The 14,661-nt window shown below is 37.2% G+C and overlaps 2 protein-coding genes across 2 annotated transcripts; one reads left to right on the forward strand and one right to left on the reverse strand.

Moving 5' to 3' along the window:
* Positions 1 to 8,360: 8,360 nt before the first annotated feature.
* LOC101055601 (Hop-interacting protein THI031) lies at positions 8,361 to 8,936 on the forward strand. Its single transcript, NM_001279294.1, has one exon. The coding sequence runs from the start codon at positions 8,361 to 8,363 to the stop codon at positions 8,934 to 8,936; it is 576 nt and encodes a 191-aa protein (NP_001266223.1).
* A 523-nt stretch (positions 8,937 to 9,459) lies between these two features.
* LOC101253242 (protein WVD2-like 7) lies at positions 9,460 to 13,306 on the reverse strand. The gene is made up of 9 exons (XM_004231768.4): positions 12,965 to 13,306; positions 12,332 to 12,868; positions 11,573 to 11,944; positions 11,425 to 11,483; positions 11,227 to 11,301; positions 10,734 to 10,833; positions 10,581 to 10,643; positions 9,982 to 10,092; positions 9,460 to 9,794 (listed from the first exon to the last, which is right to left on the reverse strand). Exons 1-9 carry the CDS (start codon positions 13,034 to 13,036, stop codon positions 9,675 to 9,677), a joined length of 1,509 nt encoding a protein of 502 aa, XP_004231816.1. The 5' UTR covers positions 13,037 to 13,306; the 3' UTR covers positions 9,460 to 9,674.
* Positions 13,307 to 14,661: the final 1,355 nt, after the last annotated feature.

Raw genomic sequence — 14,661 nt, forward strand, 5'->3', positions numbered from 1 at the left:
ATTTCAAATCTTAAGGCCAATAAAATGATGGCCAAAGGGTTATTATGTCATCTAGTGAGTGTTAATGATTTAGATCATGATGTTCCTTCCATAGACTCGGTGCCTGTAGTAAATGAATTCCTAGATGTGTTTCCTGAAGATTTGCCTGGAGTCCCTCCCCTTCGAGAGATTGACTTTGGTATCGACTTAGAACCTGATACTAAACCAATCTCAATTCCTCCTTATAGAATGGCTCCAGCAGAACTCAAGGAGTTGAAGCTGCAGTTAAAAGATCTCACGGATAAGGGTTTCATTCAGCCGAGCATATCCCCTTGGGGCACTCCAGTGTTGTTTGTAAAGAAAAAGGATGGGACCCTTAGAATGTGTATCGATTATCGGCAGCTCAACAAAGTCACTATAAAGAATAAGTACCCACTTCCCAGAATTGATGATTTGTTCGATCAGCTCCAAGGGTCTAGTTTCTTCTCTAAGATTGATCTTCGTTCAGGGTATCATCAGCTTAGAGTTAGGGATAGGGATGTCCCAAAAACAGCTTTTCGTACCCGTTATGGTCATTATGAGTTCTTGGTTATGTCATTCGGTCTCACGAATGCACCTGCTGCATTTATGGACCTCATGAACAGAGTTTTCCGTGAATACCTTGACTCTTTCGTCATAGTATTCATTGATGACATTCTCATCTACTCTAAGACCAAGGAAGAGCATGAACAGCATTTGAGACTAACCTTGCAGGTACTTAGACAGCATCAGCTGTATGCCAAATTCAGCAAGTGTGAATTCTGGCTGAGATCAGTGACCTTCCTGGGCCATGTTGTGTCCGATCAAGGTGTAGAAGTGGACCCCAGAAAGACTGAAGCAGTTAAGAAATGGCCAAAGCCTCTTACACCCACCGATATCCGTAGCTTTCTGGGATTGGCTGGTTACTACCGCAGGTTCGTGGAGGGATTTTCTTCCATTGCTGCCCCACTTACAACCTTGACAAAGAAGAAATCCAAGTTTGAATGGACGGACACTTGTGAGAAGAGTTTCCAAGAGCTCAAGGACAGACTCACTTCAGCCCCGGTGCTTACTCTGCCTAAGAGTGGCGAGAATTACACTGTCTATTGCGATGCATCTAGGGTCGGTTTGGGATGTGTTCTTATGCAGGCTGGTAAGGTGATAGCTTATGCTTCCAGACAGCTCAAGGTTCATGAAAAGAATTATCCCACTCATGACTTGGAGTTGGCAGCTGTGGTGTTTGCGTTGAAGTTATGGAGGCATTATCTATATGGAGTACACGTGGATGTGTTCACGGATCATAAGAGTCTCCAATACGTGTTCACGCAGAGGGAGCTGAATCTACGGCAACGCAGATGGTTGGAGCTGTTGAAGGATTATGACATGAATGTGCACTATCATCCAGGTAAGGCTAATGTTGTGGCTGATGCTTTGAGCAGGATGAGCATGGGGAGTACAGCCCACGTTGAGGATGAGAAGAAGGAGCTAGTGAAAGAGGTACACAGACTGGCCAGGCTGGGTGTACGGTTGGTTGACTCTACTAGTGGAGGTGTATCAGTTCACCCTAGTTCTGAATCATCCCTGATAGTGGAAGTCAAGAAGGGTCAGCATCTCGATCCTGTGTTGATGGAGATGAAGGACTCAGTGTTGTTAAAAATGAATGAGTCTTTTGCTTTGGGAGATGATGGCATACTTAGATACCAGAACCGGTTGTGCGTACCAGATGTAGATGATTTACGGACCAAGATTGTTACAGAGGCCCATGGTTCCAGATATTCCATACATCCAGGTTCCACAAAAATGTATCATGATCTTAAGCAGATTTATTGGTGGAATGGCATGAAGAAGGATATTGCAGACTATGTGGCTAAGTGTCCTAATTGTCAGCAGGTTAAGGCAGAGCATCTTAAGCCTGGTGGTCTGACTCAGATTGTTGAGGTTCCGACTTGGAAATGGGAGGCCATTAATATGGACTTCGTTGTTGTTCTTCCGAGGACTAGGAGGCAGCATGATTCTATATGGGTTATTGTGGACAGACTGACTAAGTCTGCCCACTTTATCCCTGTGAAGTCCACTTACAGGGCCGAGGATTACACGAGACTCTACATTGATGAGATTGTGAGATGGCATGGGATTCCTTTGTCTATTATTTCAGATAGAGGAGCTCAGTTTACTTCGCATTTTTGGAGATCTTTCCAGAAAAGCTTAGGCACGCAGGTGAAACTTAGCACTGCCTTTCATCCTCAGACAGATGGGCAGGCAGAGCGCACTATTCAGACATTGGAGGACATGTTGAGAGCGTGTGTGATTGACTTTAGAGGTAATTGGGATGACCATCTACCTTTGATAGAGTTCTCGTATAATAATAGCTACCACTCCAGCATTGGGATGGCACCATTTGAGGCATTGTATGGTAGGAGGTGTAGATCTCCAGTTGGGTGGTTCGAGGTTGGAGAGTCATCTATTTTGGGTCCAGAGATCATTCATGAGGCCTTGGAGAAAGTTAGAATGATTAGAGACAGGTTGGCTACCGCTTACAGCCGACAAAAGTCATATGCAGACAACAGAAAGCGACCCTTAGAATTTAACGTTGGTGACCAGGTTTACTTGAAGATATCGCCTATGAAAGGGGTGATGCGATTTGGTAGAAAAGGAAAGCTTAGTCCGAGGTATGTGGGGCCATATGAGATCCTACAGCGCGTGGGTGAGGTGGCCTATGAGTTAGCATTGCCTGCGGAGCTAGCTTCTGTTCATCCAGTCTTTCATGTCTCTATGTTGAAGAAGTGCCTAGGTGATCCAGCATCAATCCTACCTGTAGAAGGTTTGGGGGTTGGTGAAGACTTGTCCTATGAGGAAGTACCTGTTGAGATCTTAGACAGACAGGTCAAGCGGCTGAGGAACAAGGAGATTGCCACAGTGAAGGTATTGTGGAGAAACCATCTTGTTGAGGGTGCTACGTGGGAGGCTGAGGCCGACATGAGATCCCGATATCCACATCTTTTCAACTCTTGAGGTTAGGCTTCCTACTCGTAAGACTATAGTTCCTTATCTCTTCATATTTGTTGCTATTGGCTGATTGTACATAGCAATTAAGTTATGATCTCATTGGCATTATGAGGTGAAAAGGTAGTGTCATTCGGGGACGAATGTTCCTAAGGGGGGGATAATGTAACGATTCAAAAAAAAAAGAGAATTATGTAAATAAGAATAAATAGGTATTTAAGGGCATAATTGTCCTTTCACGTTTTAAATGAATAAATAAATAAATAAATAAAACAGATTTGTATTTATTTATTTTAATGTTATTTGACTAATTCTTGAATTAGTCTCCTAATCCAATTAGCCCTCTCTCTCTCTCACGCTTCTAAACTCCCTCTCTCACGTTCTCCATCTTCCTCACATTATTTCTGCCAAAATATCAATAATTTTCATGCTTGAAGAACTCACAAAAAAATTTTTTAAGCAAAAGAAAAAGTAATCAAAACGTCAAGGCTAAGAGAGGTTCGTCGAGAGAGGTATACTTTGAAGTGAATTGGGAGTGGTTTGGAGGAGTTTTCCGGGCAGCAACATTAAAGTTTGAACATCGATTAAGGTATGAGTTTCTCTCATGGAATTCTTTCTCCAAGAGTACTTTCTTTCGGACGTTTCTTAAACTCTTGAAACTAAGGTTGTTCCCCTTCGTATGTCCTTGTCCTTAGCTCCCTAATGAATTTGTAGGATGGGTATGTTGTGCTGCTAGATTTTTGCATGAATGATGTGTTTAAATTAAATATGAGTGTGTTTATGTGCGGGAAATCGCGATAATGATCATCAGAATATGACCGGAAAAAGTTGATGTATGGGTGTGTATAGGGCAGTGTTTTAGGCATTGTTTTGGGGTATATAAGTTGTTTATTTATCATGTATTTTATGTGTGAAATGGGTGTGCAATGTGATGTTCATTTTGATGAAGCATAGTGAAGTGAATGAACCATGAAATCTCCCTAAGAACTAATGTGAAACTTGATGAAAAAGTGCAGAAAAAATAGTGGAATAAATTTCCAAAAACATAGAAATAGGTTTAAAAAGAATCTGGAAATTTTTGGATGTCAAAGAATTAAAAAAAAAATAGAGGGGCTGTGGGGGTTCGAACCCACCACCTCACAGCCTCCTCTTCAGCGAAAATGAGAGGAAAAATAAGGGGGCTGTGGGGGTTCGAACCCACAACCTCCCTATTCAAGCGAATTTAATTAAAAATAATAATAATAGTAAATTAAAATTCTAATTAAAGTTGGAAAATTAATTCTCTTATGTAAACATTGAGATTTAATTTAGAATTTTAATTAAAAATAGAATATTAATTCTTTTATGTAAATATTGAGATTTAAATTGGAATTCTAATTAAATTAGAAAATTATTCTTTCATGTAAATGATTGAAATTTAATTTAGAATTCTAATTAAAATAGAAAATTTATTATTTCACGAAAATGTTGAGACTTAACTTAGAGTTCTAAATTTATGAATATTAGAACAAAAATCAATGAAAAATATAAATGATATCCAAATAATTCAAAATTTGGGTTCTCGTGTCCAAACCTCCGTATTGATACATAAGTCATACGTGAGTGAAATATTCAAGAATAATGTCATCTACGTAGATCAAAAATCAAAGATCTTGGCATATATACAAGATACATAAGTCTTGTAATACATAATCTTAGAAAAACAAGAATTCACTTAACGAACTATAAATGAAGCCTCATGGCTTGTATGTATAGATATATAAGTTTAACATACGTTCAAGAATAAGTGAACCTAAGATATACGTAATGAAATGAAGAATGTGGTGACAATCATGATGTGAGGTTAATGCGTATGATGAGAGCAATCTTAAATGAGCTTAAGTAAATGTTACCGATACATACTCACCAATGAGAGTGTAAGATAATGAAGAGACCAGTCTCTATGAATACTCTAATAAAAATATTGAGTTTAAAACACTTAATACTAATGATGAGATGAGAAATCATCTATTGAGCTATGATGTCTTCATACTAGAAGCAAACTTCTATGATGTATGAGTTGCATGTAATGGAACTTTATACCGAGCACCGATAGGCTAGCTATGAGTGGTGATGCCTTCTTTCGGGAAGGGCGGAGGTTCACGTAATTCTCATGAGATGAGACTGTCCGGCTTGCCGGGTATGGGTCTCCACACATCTCCTAGTCTTTGAACCTATATTGCCACTATAGGGATCTGGCGGGGTTAAATTCCCATATACGCTAGCATGTTATTTGAATCGCTTTGGCCGGTGATTTCACCTCTTTTCGGTGTGGGGAAGACACTGGATTTCATGATGCTCACATGATCTATGTCGGTTAAAGTTAAAGTTCCCAATGAATGAATGAGGCCAGCCTCAAATGAATCATATAAAGAAATGAATGATACCGAAGGTGTTAGGATAGGATAATCAAGAGGTGAGCTAGATTCAGGTAATGACATTAGGTCATTCCTGATCATTGCACAGCAAACCCGATGAAAGTCTTAAACTACATCCTAGGTATAGCTGGTGTTCGCACTGGCCTATGAATGAATTGAAATGAAATACGAATGAATGAGTGAAGCAGACTCTGTGTTTGCTAAAGAAGGCTCCCTAGTTGAGGTCCCATATGTTGAGCCCTCATTTTGGAAAGTCTTAAAGTTAAGTCTATGATAATAAGGTCTCATGGTATACGAATGAATAATATGAAAGAAAGTATGTGTTATATGTTATGTGTTATATGAATATGTTATGTTTTGTGTGCTATACGATAATTATAATGATGCATGTCACTCTCATGGCATAACTTTCCCAATCTCAATTTGGCAAGTCCACTGACTTGACTTCCAAAAATCATGTTGTTAGGAAAGAGCTATTCTTCCTCATGCATGTCCCTGGTGTGTACTTGCATATACTCATACTTAGTACAAGTGTGTACTAATTCCATACGAACATCTATTTTTAGGTGCAGGCACAGGTGGACGCTAGAGCTACAGGTTCGTTGTTGCAGCTATCCGGACATCAGTATTCATCCGGAGTTTGGTAGGTCCTCATGCTTTCGAGGATGCTACTGTTTTACATTCTAGCGTAGTTTTAGAGTTGAGCTAGCGGAACATGTTCCACTAGCGTTTCTTTCCTGTTTTGGTTCAAACTTTGTATTGGTGCTATTTTGGCCGATATACAATTAATACTTAATGAATTATTTCTTTCAGTTGCTTATCTCTTAAATGTTAGATGGTTGATGATGAACGATTACGAAATGTTAAGAATGTTCAGCAAGTATGATTAAAGAATCAAAAATTTCAAATTTTCCGCTAAAATTAATCTATGTAAAGTAAGAATGACGTAAGCAGGCTTGTCTGCGACCTCTGAGAGGTCAACGACGCCGGTCTCGTCTGGGGTCTAGATTCCGGTCGTGACATTTATAAAGACACATGGACAAATTGCATCATTTGTGTAACCTTTATTAATTAAATACTCACTAAGACGATTATACCACATGCGTCCAGATTGCTTCAAACCATATAATGATCTTTGCAATTTTATTGAATACATTTCTCGAGATTTTGAGTTACATTATTTAGTCATTCAAATTCTTTAGGAATTTTCATGTATATCTCACTATCAAGTGATCCATAAAGGTAGGTTGTAACCACATTCATCAAATGCATTTCAAGTTTCTCATGGGCTGTGAAACTAATGAGATAACGCAATGTTATTGCACCCATAACGAGTGAGTATGTCTATTCATAATCGACGCTAGGCCTTTGAAAAAATCCTTGTGCCACAAGGCGTACTTTATACCTTTGTATCATTTTCTTTTTCGCACAAAAATTCATTTGCAACCAACAGGTTTAATACTATTAGGTGTTTAACTATAGGTCTAAAAACTTCACGCTTGGCAAGTGAATTCAACTCTGATTGAATTGCTTCTTGCCATTTTGGCCAATCATTTCTTTTGTCGACATTCTATAACAGATTGAGGTTCATGATCCTCATTATCTTGCATGACATTTGTTGTAACATTATATGCAAAGACATAATCAATCACTATTTCTGATCGATTCGGATTAGTTTCAACATCTCTTAAATTTATGGATAGTTCATTATTTCCTTGAGTTTCAAGTTCATTGATTCTTTCATGAATATCAGACTTATTCAAATTTTGAACTTCCATATGAGATTCTTTCATAGTGTTATCTTGACATTTAATCTTTCTTTTTCTTGGATTTTGATCCTTAGAACCAAATGGTCTACCACGCTTTAGGTGTGCTTTTGGAACATCAATTCAAATTGGAACATTTTCTGCAGGAATATGTGATTTAGTAATCCATTTCAAATCTGTAAATACGTCTTGCATTTTATTTGCAATTTTTTGCAGATGAATAATTTTTTGTATTTCTTATTCACATGTAGAAGAATATGGATCAAGATGAGACAATGATACATTTTCCCACAAAATTTCTCGTTTTATTTCACTATTCCCCCTATTTTGGAAAAAAATATCTCATCAAACCGATAATCTGCAAATCAAGCAGTAAATATATCTCCAATCAATGGTTCAAGATAGCGAATAGTGGAGGGTGACTCAAACCCAACATATATTCCTAACCTTCTTTGAGGGCCCATTTTAGTGCGATTTGGTGGTGTCACATGCACATGTACAACTCATCAAAAAATTCTTAGATGGGATATATTAGGTTCTTGACCCATAACCAATTGCAATGGAGAAACTTTATGATAACTTGTTGGTCTGAGACGAATAAGTGTTGCAGCATGCAAAATTGCATGTCCCCATACAAAAGTGGGCAACCTAGTTTTCATAAGCAATAGTCTTGCTATTAATTGCAGACGCTTAATTAATGACTCAGCGAGACCATTCCGAATATGAATATGAGCAACGGATTGTTCAACTCTTATCCCAATTGCTAAACAATTATCATTAAATGATTGGGATGAAAACTCTGCAGCATTATCAAGACGAATGGACTTAATCTGATTATTAAAAAAGTGTGCCCTTAACCATATTATTTTTGTCAATTCTGGCCATTTAACACTTGCCCTAATTTACAACGTGGCTATGTGTTGTTCGGAATTGTGTTAATTATAGGCTTGCAAGACACGCACCCAAAAAAGAGAAGAACATGTCCTCAGTTGACTAATTGAAACACCTTGCTTCCCAAGTTTTCCCACCTCCAAGACACACCCACCCCTCACACGCTATATATTATAAATAGGTTCCCTTGCTAATACTCAAATCAGTTAAACACTTTTATCTTCTAAATCAATCATTTTTTGAATTTTTTATTCGTAGAGAAAAAGTTTCATTTTATTCTTCAAAAATGAGGAGAGAAGGTCGCCAACACGGTATGGTCCGTACTTACCCAATTTTACCCTCTCCATGGAACCCAAGACCCGAGCCCAGGTACATGAACAAGTCCAATTCACCACCAACCGCTGGGCTTTTCGCAAAGGTCCCAACTAAGCCCAGTAACCATTCCAAGTTCACCGGCAAGTGCGGTAGACCCAGGTGCACCAGCTGCCATGTTCATCCAGCTGCAAAATCCAAGGACAAAACTAAGGGCACACAAAAGTTAAAGGGATGCGGCGACGTCGTTTCGTTGGTTACTTGGAGAGTTGTGGATGCTAGGCCTGGGTTCAATTTTTCAGGGTTTTCAGCTACTGGAATTTTGGATCATTTGGATAGCGATTCTTCTTATTACATGGATCATGAAATTTACTATGATGAAGATTACGGTTACGGAGATCAGGAATTAGTAGTTGACTCCGATGGGTCTCCAGCGATCGGCGTTGAGATTGAAGATAACGATGAAGAAAAAATGAGTTTCTGCGAGGTGGGATTTGTGTGGGAAGATGTTGAAGAAGATGAAGATTGGTGTGTTGTGGAAGGAATCTAATTCAGTTCCTTCCAACTGTATTTGTGTTAACCTGTTGAACAAAAATTGTTACATTTCTGTAATTGTATTTACTGTCAAATAAATTGGAACATTTCGATGACATTGCATCTTTGTAATATATTTGCATTCACCCTTATACTGTTAGAAAAAAAATTACAATTTCGATGCTAACTACTTTTCTTATTTTAATTAATAAAGTATAGTATATATATGCGCATCTTTATAATTCTTTTATTATGTCAACAAAGATAATAGTGTCGTATAAGAAAATGATTGCCCATGGCAACTTTTTTATTGTTATCCTAAAAGATGCACCGCACAACCGACTGACTCATTGCTTCGTCACAGTTTTTACATTGCGTTTCTGTGTTGTCCTCAACCAGTTTGTCGATTAGGATTCATTTCTAGAATGGCATGTACTTAAATAAGAAAAATTGCATCAAAATAGTGGCCTAGGAAAAATCATGAACTTTTTAAGTTTAAATCACAGCTGCAAAGGCAATTTGAATGTATGAGGACAATATTGACTTGAGAACGTTAATATAAAAGGTAAATGATTGTGGTTAAAATAATTTTACGTCTGGATAGCTTTTTATACAAGATTTTGGAGTTGCTTCTCCTTAAATCATATTAAGGAAAGACACACCTCCAAAACATTCTCTTGGAAGAAATACCCAATTGAAACACATTCTAATAAGACACTACTCTTTGCAAGGAGTGATGGATTTGTGAGTTTTTTCAGCTAGTCTTCTTTCTTGGATTCTTGCAAGAGTCATTTTTCATCGAGACTAAGCCTTGCTTTGAGCTGGGATATGGCATTCTTCCACGTTTGGGCAATGGAGCTTGTGTTACTGGGATCTGCACCAAATTAAACCCATATGAACCACTGCCGGAGAAGGGAGAGGATAGATAGGCACACATATATTTAGAAAATATAGTAGTAGGACTGTGTGATCAACATTGAACAAGCCACTATGGCATTTTGACAAAAGTAGTTTTTAGGAATATCTGAATCATGAAAATATAATACGATGTAGTGGTGTACCTTTTTTGCATGATCTTTTGCTGTTTCTGTTTCCTTGTAGAAATCAGGCAGGGGACGAGCTTTGAAGCAAAAGCTTTGTCCAAGTTTCCTAAGTTCCGTTCCTGCTTTCTCCTGCAAGCAAGAGCTTGTCGTTATGAATTTGCAATTTAAGACGTAACTCGAAAATTAGAAATTATGGTAGAGGAAAACTACTCTAGAGGCCCAAGAATACAAAAGATAGTGAAAACCATATGAGGAAAATATTACTAATGATAGTGCAAATCATTTGCATATATTTTTCGGGAAATATCACATAATACTACAATGTTGGAAACTTTTAGATCGTTATAAATGATAAAGAAGAGCTGCTACCTTGTGATTAGAAGAAATCATATGAAAATCAAATTTATGGACGAAAAGAAGAATTGATTACTAGTGGAAAGAGCAAAAGCACCTATTGCTATGTACTGTTTCTACTCTAATGTTCAGAGTGGAAAACCTCAAAGTTCACACACTACTTTTCTTTGTTTTCCTTCTTTTCAAAGTAGGTGGTGCAGAATTCATGGTAAAGAGAAAACATTCGACAAGCCATAAAGGAAGTTTTGCATTAGGAAATGAACCTTTAATGTTGTTTGTTGTTGAACCTTCTTTTCCTCCTTCGCATTGAATTTTTCTTCAAGCTTCTGTAAGTATTTGCAGGAGTACAAGTATGAGTGGAAATAGTTTTTATAATGAAAAGAAGATTGTCCATAGTATTTAATGTATACACTTGCCTGTTTCCTTCGTGCAGCTCTTTCTTCTGTTCTCAGTGAGAAAGGAGTGGATAAAGTTGGTGATTGTAATTTGTTTCGGTAGGCTGTGAAAGACTTGGAACTGAACAAGGAACAACAAAGGTAAGCGATATCCAATGAGGCAATTATATACTCTATAATCAAATACTTGCAGAAAGAAGATTATCACTGTCCTGGTTCATGATAGTTTGACACATCACACACCAACATACTTATGTGTGTGGAAGATAACTAAATTCAAGTAGAAACAACTGTCTCTCAGATTCTCTTTAAAAGGTTTCCTGGTCCTGGAAAAGTGCTCAAACTGTATCCACTAAAAGATACCTATTTTGAGTTATGACAGAGCCTGGTTACACTTAGCTTGAACCTTCAACCAGCAGTTTTTAAACGTAAAGCGAAAACACTCTACTACTATTCATTCAAATGTATAAATGATTATGCTAGAATCTAAGGTCATCATGTAATAGGCACTTACACAGAAGACAAAATGTTCCATTTAGGCCCTGCTGTTATACTTCCTGAAGCTGTGGGATGAATCGGTGTTTTAATCCTGTAAATACGAAGATACAAGAATTCGAGTGGGGAAGGTGGGAAAAAACCAAAGAACCATGTATTAATGGAATCAATGAAATGCTTGCTAACAATTCTAATTAGACAATATAGGGAAATATACCTTCTGCTTTCTGAAGATGGCGTTGTCATGGGATGGTTTGATGCACCATTTGATGTTGCCTGCAGGTGAAAGTGAAGCAAACATTAGGCAAACCAAGAAAGACTATTATCATTTTGACAAAGGAGTTTAAACAAGGGGAGGAAATTACCATAGGAGTCTTAAGTGGAGTTGCACAATGCTTAGATGCCTTGCTAGTAGCGGGAGCAACCTTTGAACTTTCCTTCTTGAGGAAGGGAGGTGGAGGAGGTATCTTGTGTGGCTCTTTGGCAGGAGTAAAGTTGATCAACTTGCTCAAAGATTTTGGGGTTGATCTCATTTCATTCATCAAGTCCAAGTTAGTATTAGTTGTGATTGGAGTAAAATTGTTCTCTTTATCGACATCAAGAGGAATACTATGCCTAGTCGGCGGAAATGGAAATTTTGATTTTTTGGAGTAGACTGCTGATTTGAATGAAGAAAAAGCAGATTTTTTCTTGCTTGTCACTGATGCAGCATCATCCTCAAGTTTAGAGCTGGAGCTCTGCGGAATCACATGAGATGAATCAGTACCATATAGCATTAAAAATTAGTATATGAATCAATCAATACAATGAACTGCTTTGGACTGGTTATTCTTGAGCCGAGGAGTCTATCGGAAACAACACCTCTACCTCTGAGGATGGGGTAAGGTCTGCTAACACTCTGACCTCCCCAAACCCAACTTTATGGGATTGCATTGGATATGTTGTTGTCATACCGATTCAATAGATCAATTAGGTTTTTATCACAAGCTAATTGGGGTCATCTATATAAATCATCTCATGAAAACTAACTATACTTTTCATGAAGCCAGAGTTTCCTACACTATTGGTATGATTAAGAAGTTCAAAAAATCTAGGCCAAAGTAGTTTAAAGAACACATATTTACCTTAGTCTTCAGCAAAGGCTTCTCAGTATGAGATGTTTCACTAATCTCAGAAACTGTTTCTTGGGTTTCACCATTCTCAATGTGGTTTGATGGTTCTTTCTCTGTAGCTTCAGGAGTACCTGGACCCTCCACTGGGGACTCGCTCTCTATCTCCTCCACATCAGCAACTGAAACAGAAGCCTTAACCATGGAATCTGTTGTTAAAGCATCAGGGTTCTCATGAACCTCTTCTTGATTAGCTTCTACATGAGGTTTCACAAGTGAAGTAGAATCAGGGGCTGAATTCTTGGTAATTTCAGAATCGGGGTTTTGTTGATTGGCTTGTTCAAGCAAAGCTGCAGCCTTTTGGGCAGCAATTTTCTTGTAATGGGCTTCAAAGAAAGCTTTTTTTTGGGCAACAGAACCTGGCTTAGCATACCTCTCAGCCTCCTCTACATATCTTTTATGAGAAAAAGTTGACCATTTTTCCCAATCTAAAGACTCAGACACAAATCTCCCAAAAGAAATTGACTCCCCAAGTGCATGCACAGGGTTTCCCTGAATACTCAATTCCATCCCAAAAAATCAGCAAGAAAGAAAAAGAAACACAAGAATCTTGAAAAATAAAACAGTTTTTTATTTATTTATTTATACCTGTTTTATTTCATTGGGTATAGCAGAAGCATAAGAGAAAGCATGTATAAGACAAGCTGAATCTTCCATCATCAGTCTGCTATGGAACCTGAAAAAATCAACAGAATAATTATTGTGCCGTTACTTAAAAATGATTTTTTATGGCTCTTATCTGTCTCTCTGTTTTTGGATCTCAGCATTTAAATTTGAAATTCAAATGTAAAAAAAGCGATACACGTTGTTTAAGAAAGGCCACTCATAGAGTAAGAAGAAGCTAAAGGTGTCATTTTTTTAAATTTAGGCCAAGTGCTTCGATTTCTCGACTTTCTTTAGACTTCGGCCAAGTGAAACGTTGTCTTTTTCTTCTCCAAAACGGGACCCACATTATTTGAACTTAACCCTCGTAACGTTCGAATTTTAATATTCTTACTTGAATATTTACCTAAAAATCAAAAGTTCCACAAGTCACTTCTTTTCTCCTAATGAAATAAAATAATTTGTGTATTGAATATGATTGTGTAAAGATAAAAATATTTGAATACAAAATTAATTTATTTTTTCTCAAAATATACTAAAATAATACAAAAGTTTGTTGCGTGAAATCAAACCGATGAATTACAAATTTTGAGAAGTCAAGGTTTGGTAAGTCATACGTATATTTTGCTTAATTTGTAGACCATACCAAAGGGTAGGACCACATTATATATATATATATATATAAAGAACAAATAGATGAAAAAGATTTTGACGTTTTACCAAGTAAAGAGCAGTAATTCCAGTCTGCCACGAAAATTTAACTCATAATAATGTGATTTGATTCTATAAAATTACAAAGTTATTATACACAATCTTGATTATAATTTTAGAGATGTCGTTTTCATTTCTAGGAGAAATACATGTTTGTTTGAAGCAACAGATTGTCCCAATGTAATATGCTACAGATTGTTGAACTACTAGTAGTTACAAGATCAATTTTTTCAAGTAAAATTGAAGTAGCTGTTTCACTTTAGGAAATAATCATACATGAAGAACCATATCAAGAAGCTGTGTTTGTCTTGTTCAGTGTTAACAACACTAATTATGTGCTTTAACAAATGCTATTGTAACTATGTGAATAATTTTGTATGATAAATCAATAAACTATTTTCAATTCAAATAAATACGAAAGTTCATTATAGACTGATCATTTTCAATTCAATTAAGACCCTACCTTACAAATCATGCGTCTGCCATCGATTGAGACAGTACATGAAAAAAGGCTTTTTCAGCTAATAATGTTATCCCACGTTCAAACATATCCTCGTATTTGAATAGAGAAGATGGTGGTAAACCGCTCATTTGTAGATTTCAAACAAATTTTGTATCAGAAAGATTCACCATAAAATGTTCGTCTACGACAATCTTCCTCCTTTTATCAACAACCAACACAAACTGAGATATAAGATTGATAAACCAAGTGGGGTAGTGGGGTTTGAGGAGGGTAAAACTTTACCCCTATTTCACAGAGATAGAGAGGCATTTCCGGTGGACCATCAGCTTAAATAAACTGCCAAACAGTTTGAAAAGGAGAAACAACTTAATGTGGAAGGGGCAGTGTAACGCTGACAAACGAGAGATGGAACAACAGGAAAAACAAAATAATGCAAATAACCAGAGCACATATAAAACCAGTGTAAACCGAGATCAAAGAACAAGAAACTATATGAATAGTGTTAATA

Source organism: Solanum lycopersicum, chromosome 2, assembly GCF_036512215.1.
Source record: "Solanum lycopersicum chromosome 2, SLM_r2.1".
Taxonomy (NCBI): Eukaryota; Viridiplantae; Streptophyta; class Magnoliopsida; order Solanales; family Solanaceae; genus Solanum; species Solanum lycopersicum.

Coding starts and splice junctions, on each gene's coding strand:
- LOC101055601 (NM_001279294.1), top strand. CDS start 8,361: ATGAGGAGAGAAGGTCGCCAACACGGTATGGTCCGTACTTACCCAATT.
- LOC101253242 (XM_004231768.4), bottom strand. CDS start 13,036: ATGATGGAAGATTCAGCTTGTCTTATACATGCTTTCTCTTATGCTTCT. Junction 12,869..12,964: donor TACCCAATGAAATAAAACAG/GTATAAATAAAT, acceptor TTGAGTATTCAG/GGAAACCCTGTGCATGCACT. Junction 11,945..12,331: donor AGCCTTTGCTGAAGACTAAG/GTAAATATGTGT, acceptor GTGATTCCGCAG/AGCTCCAGCTCTAAACTTGA.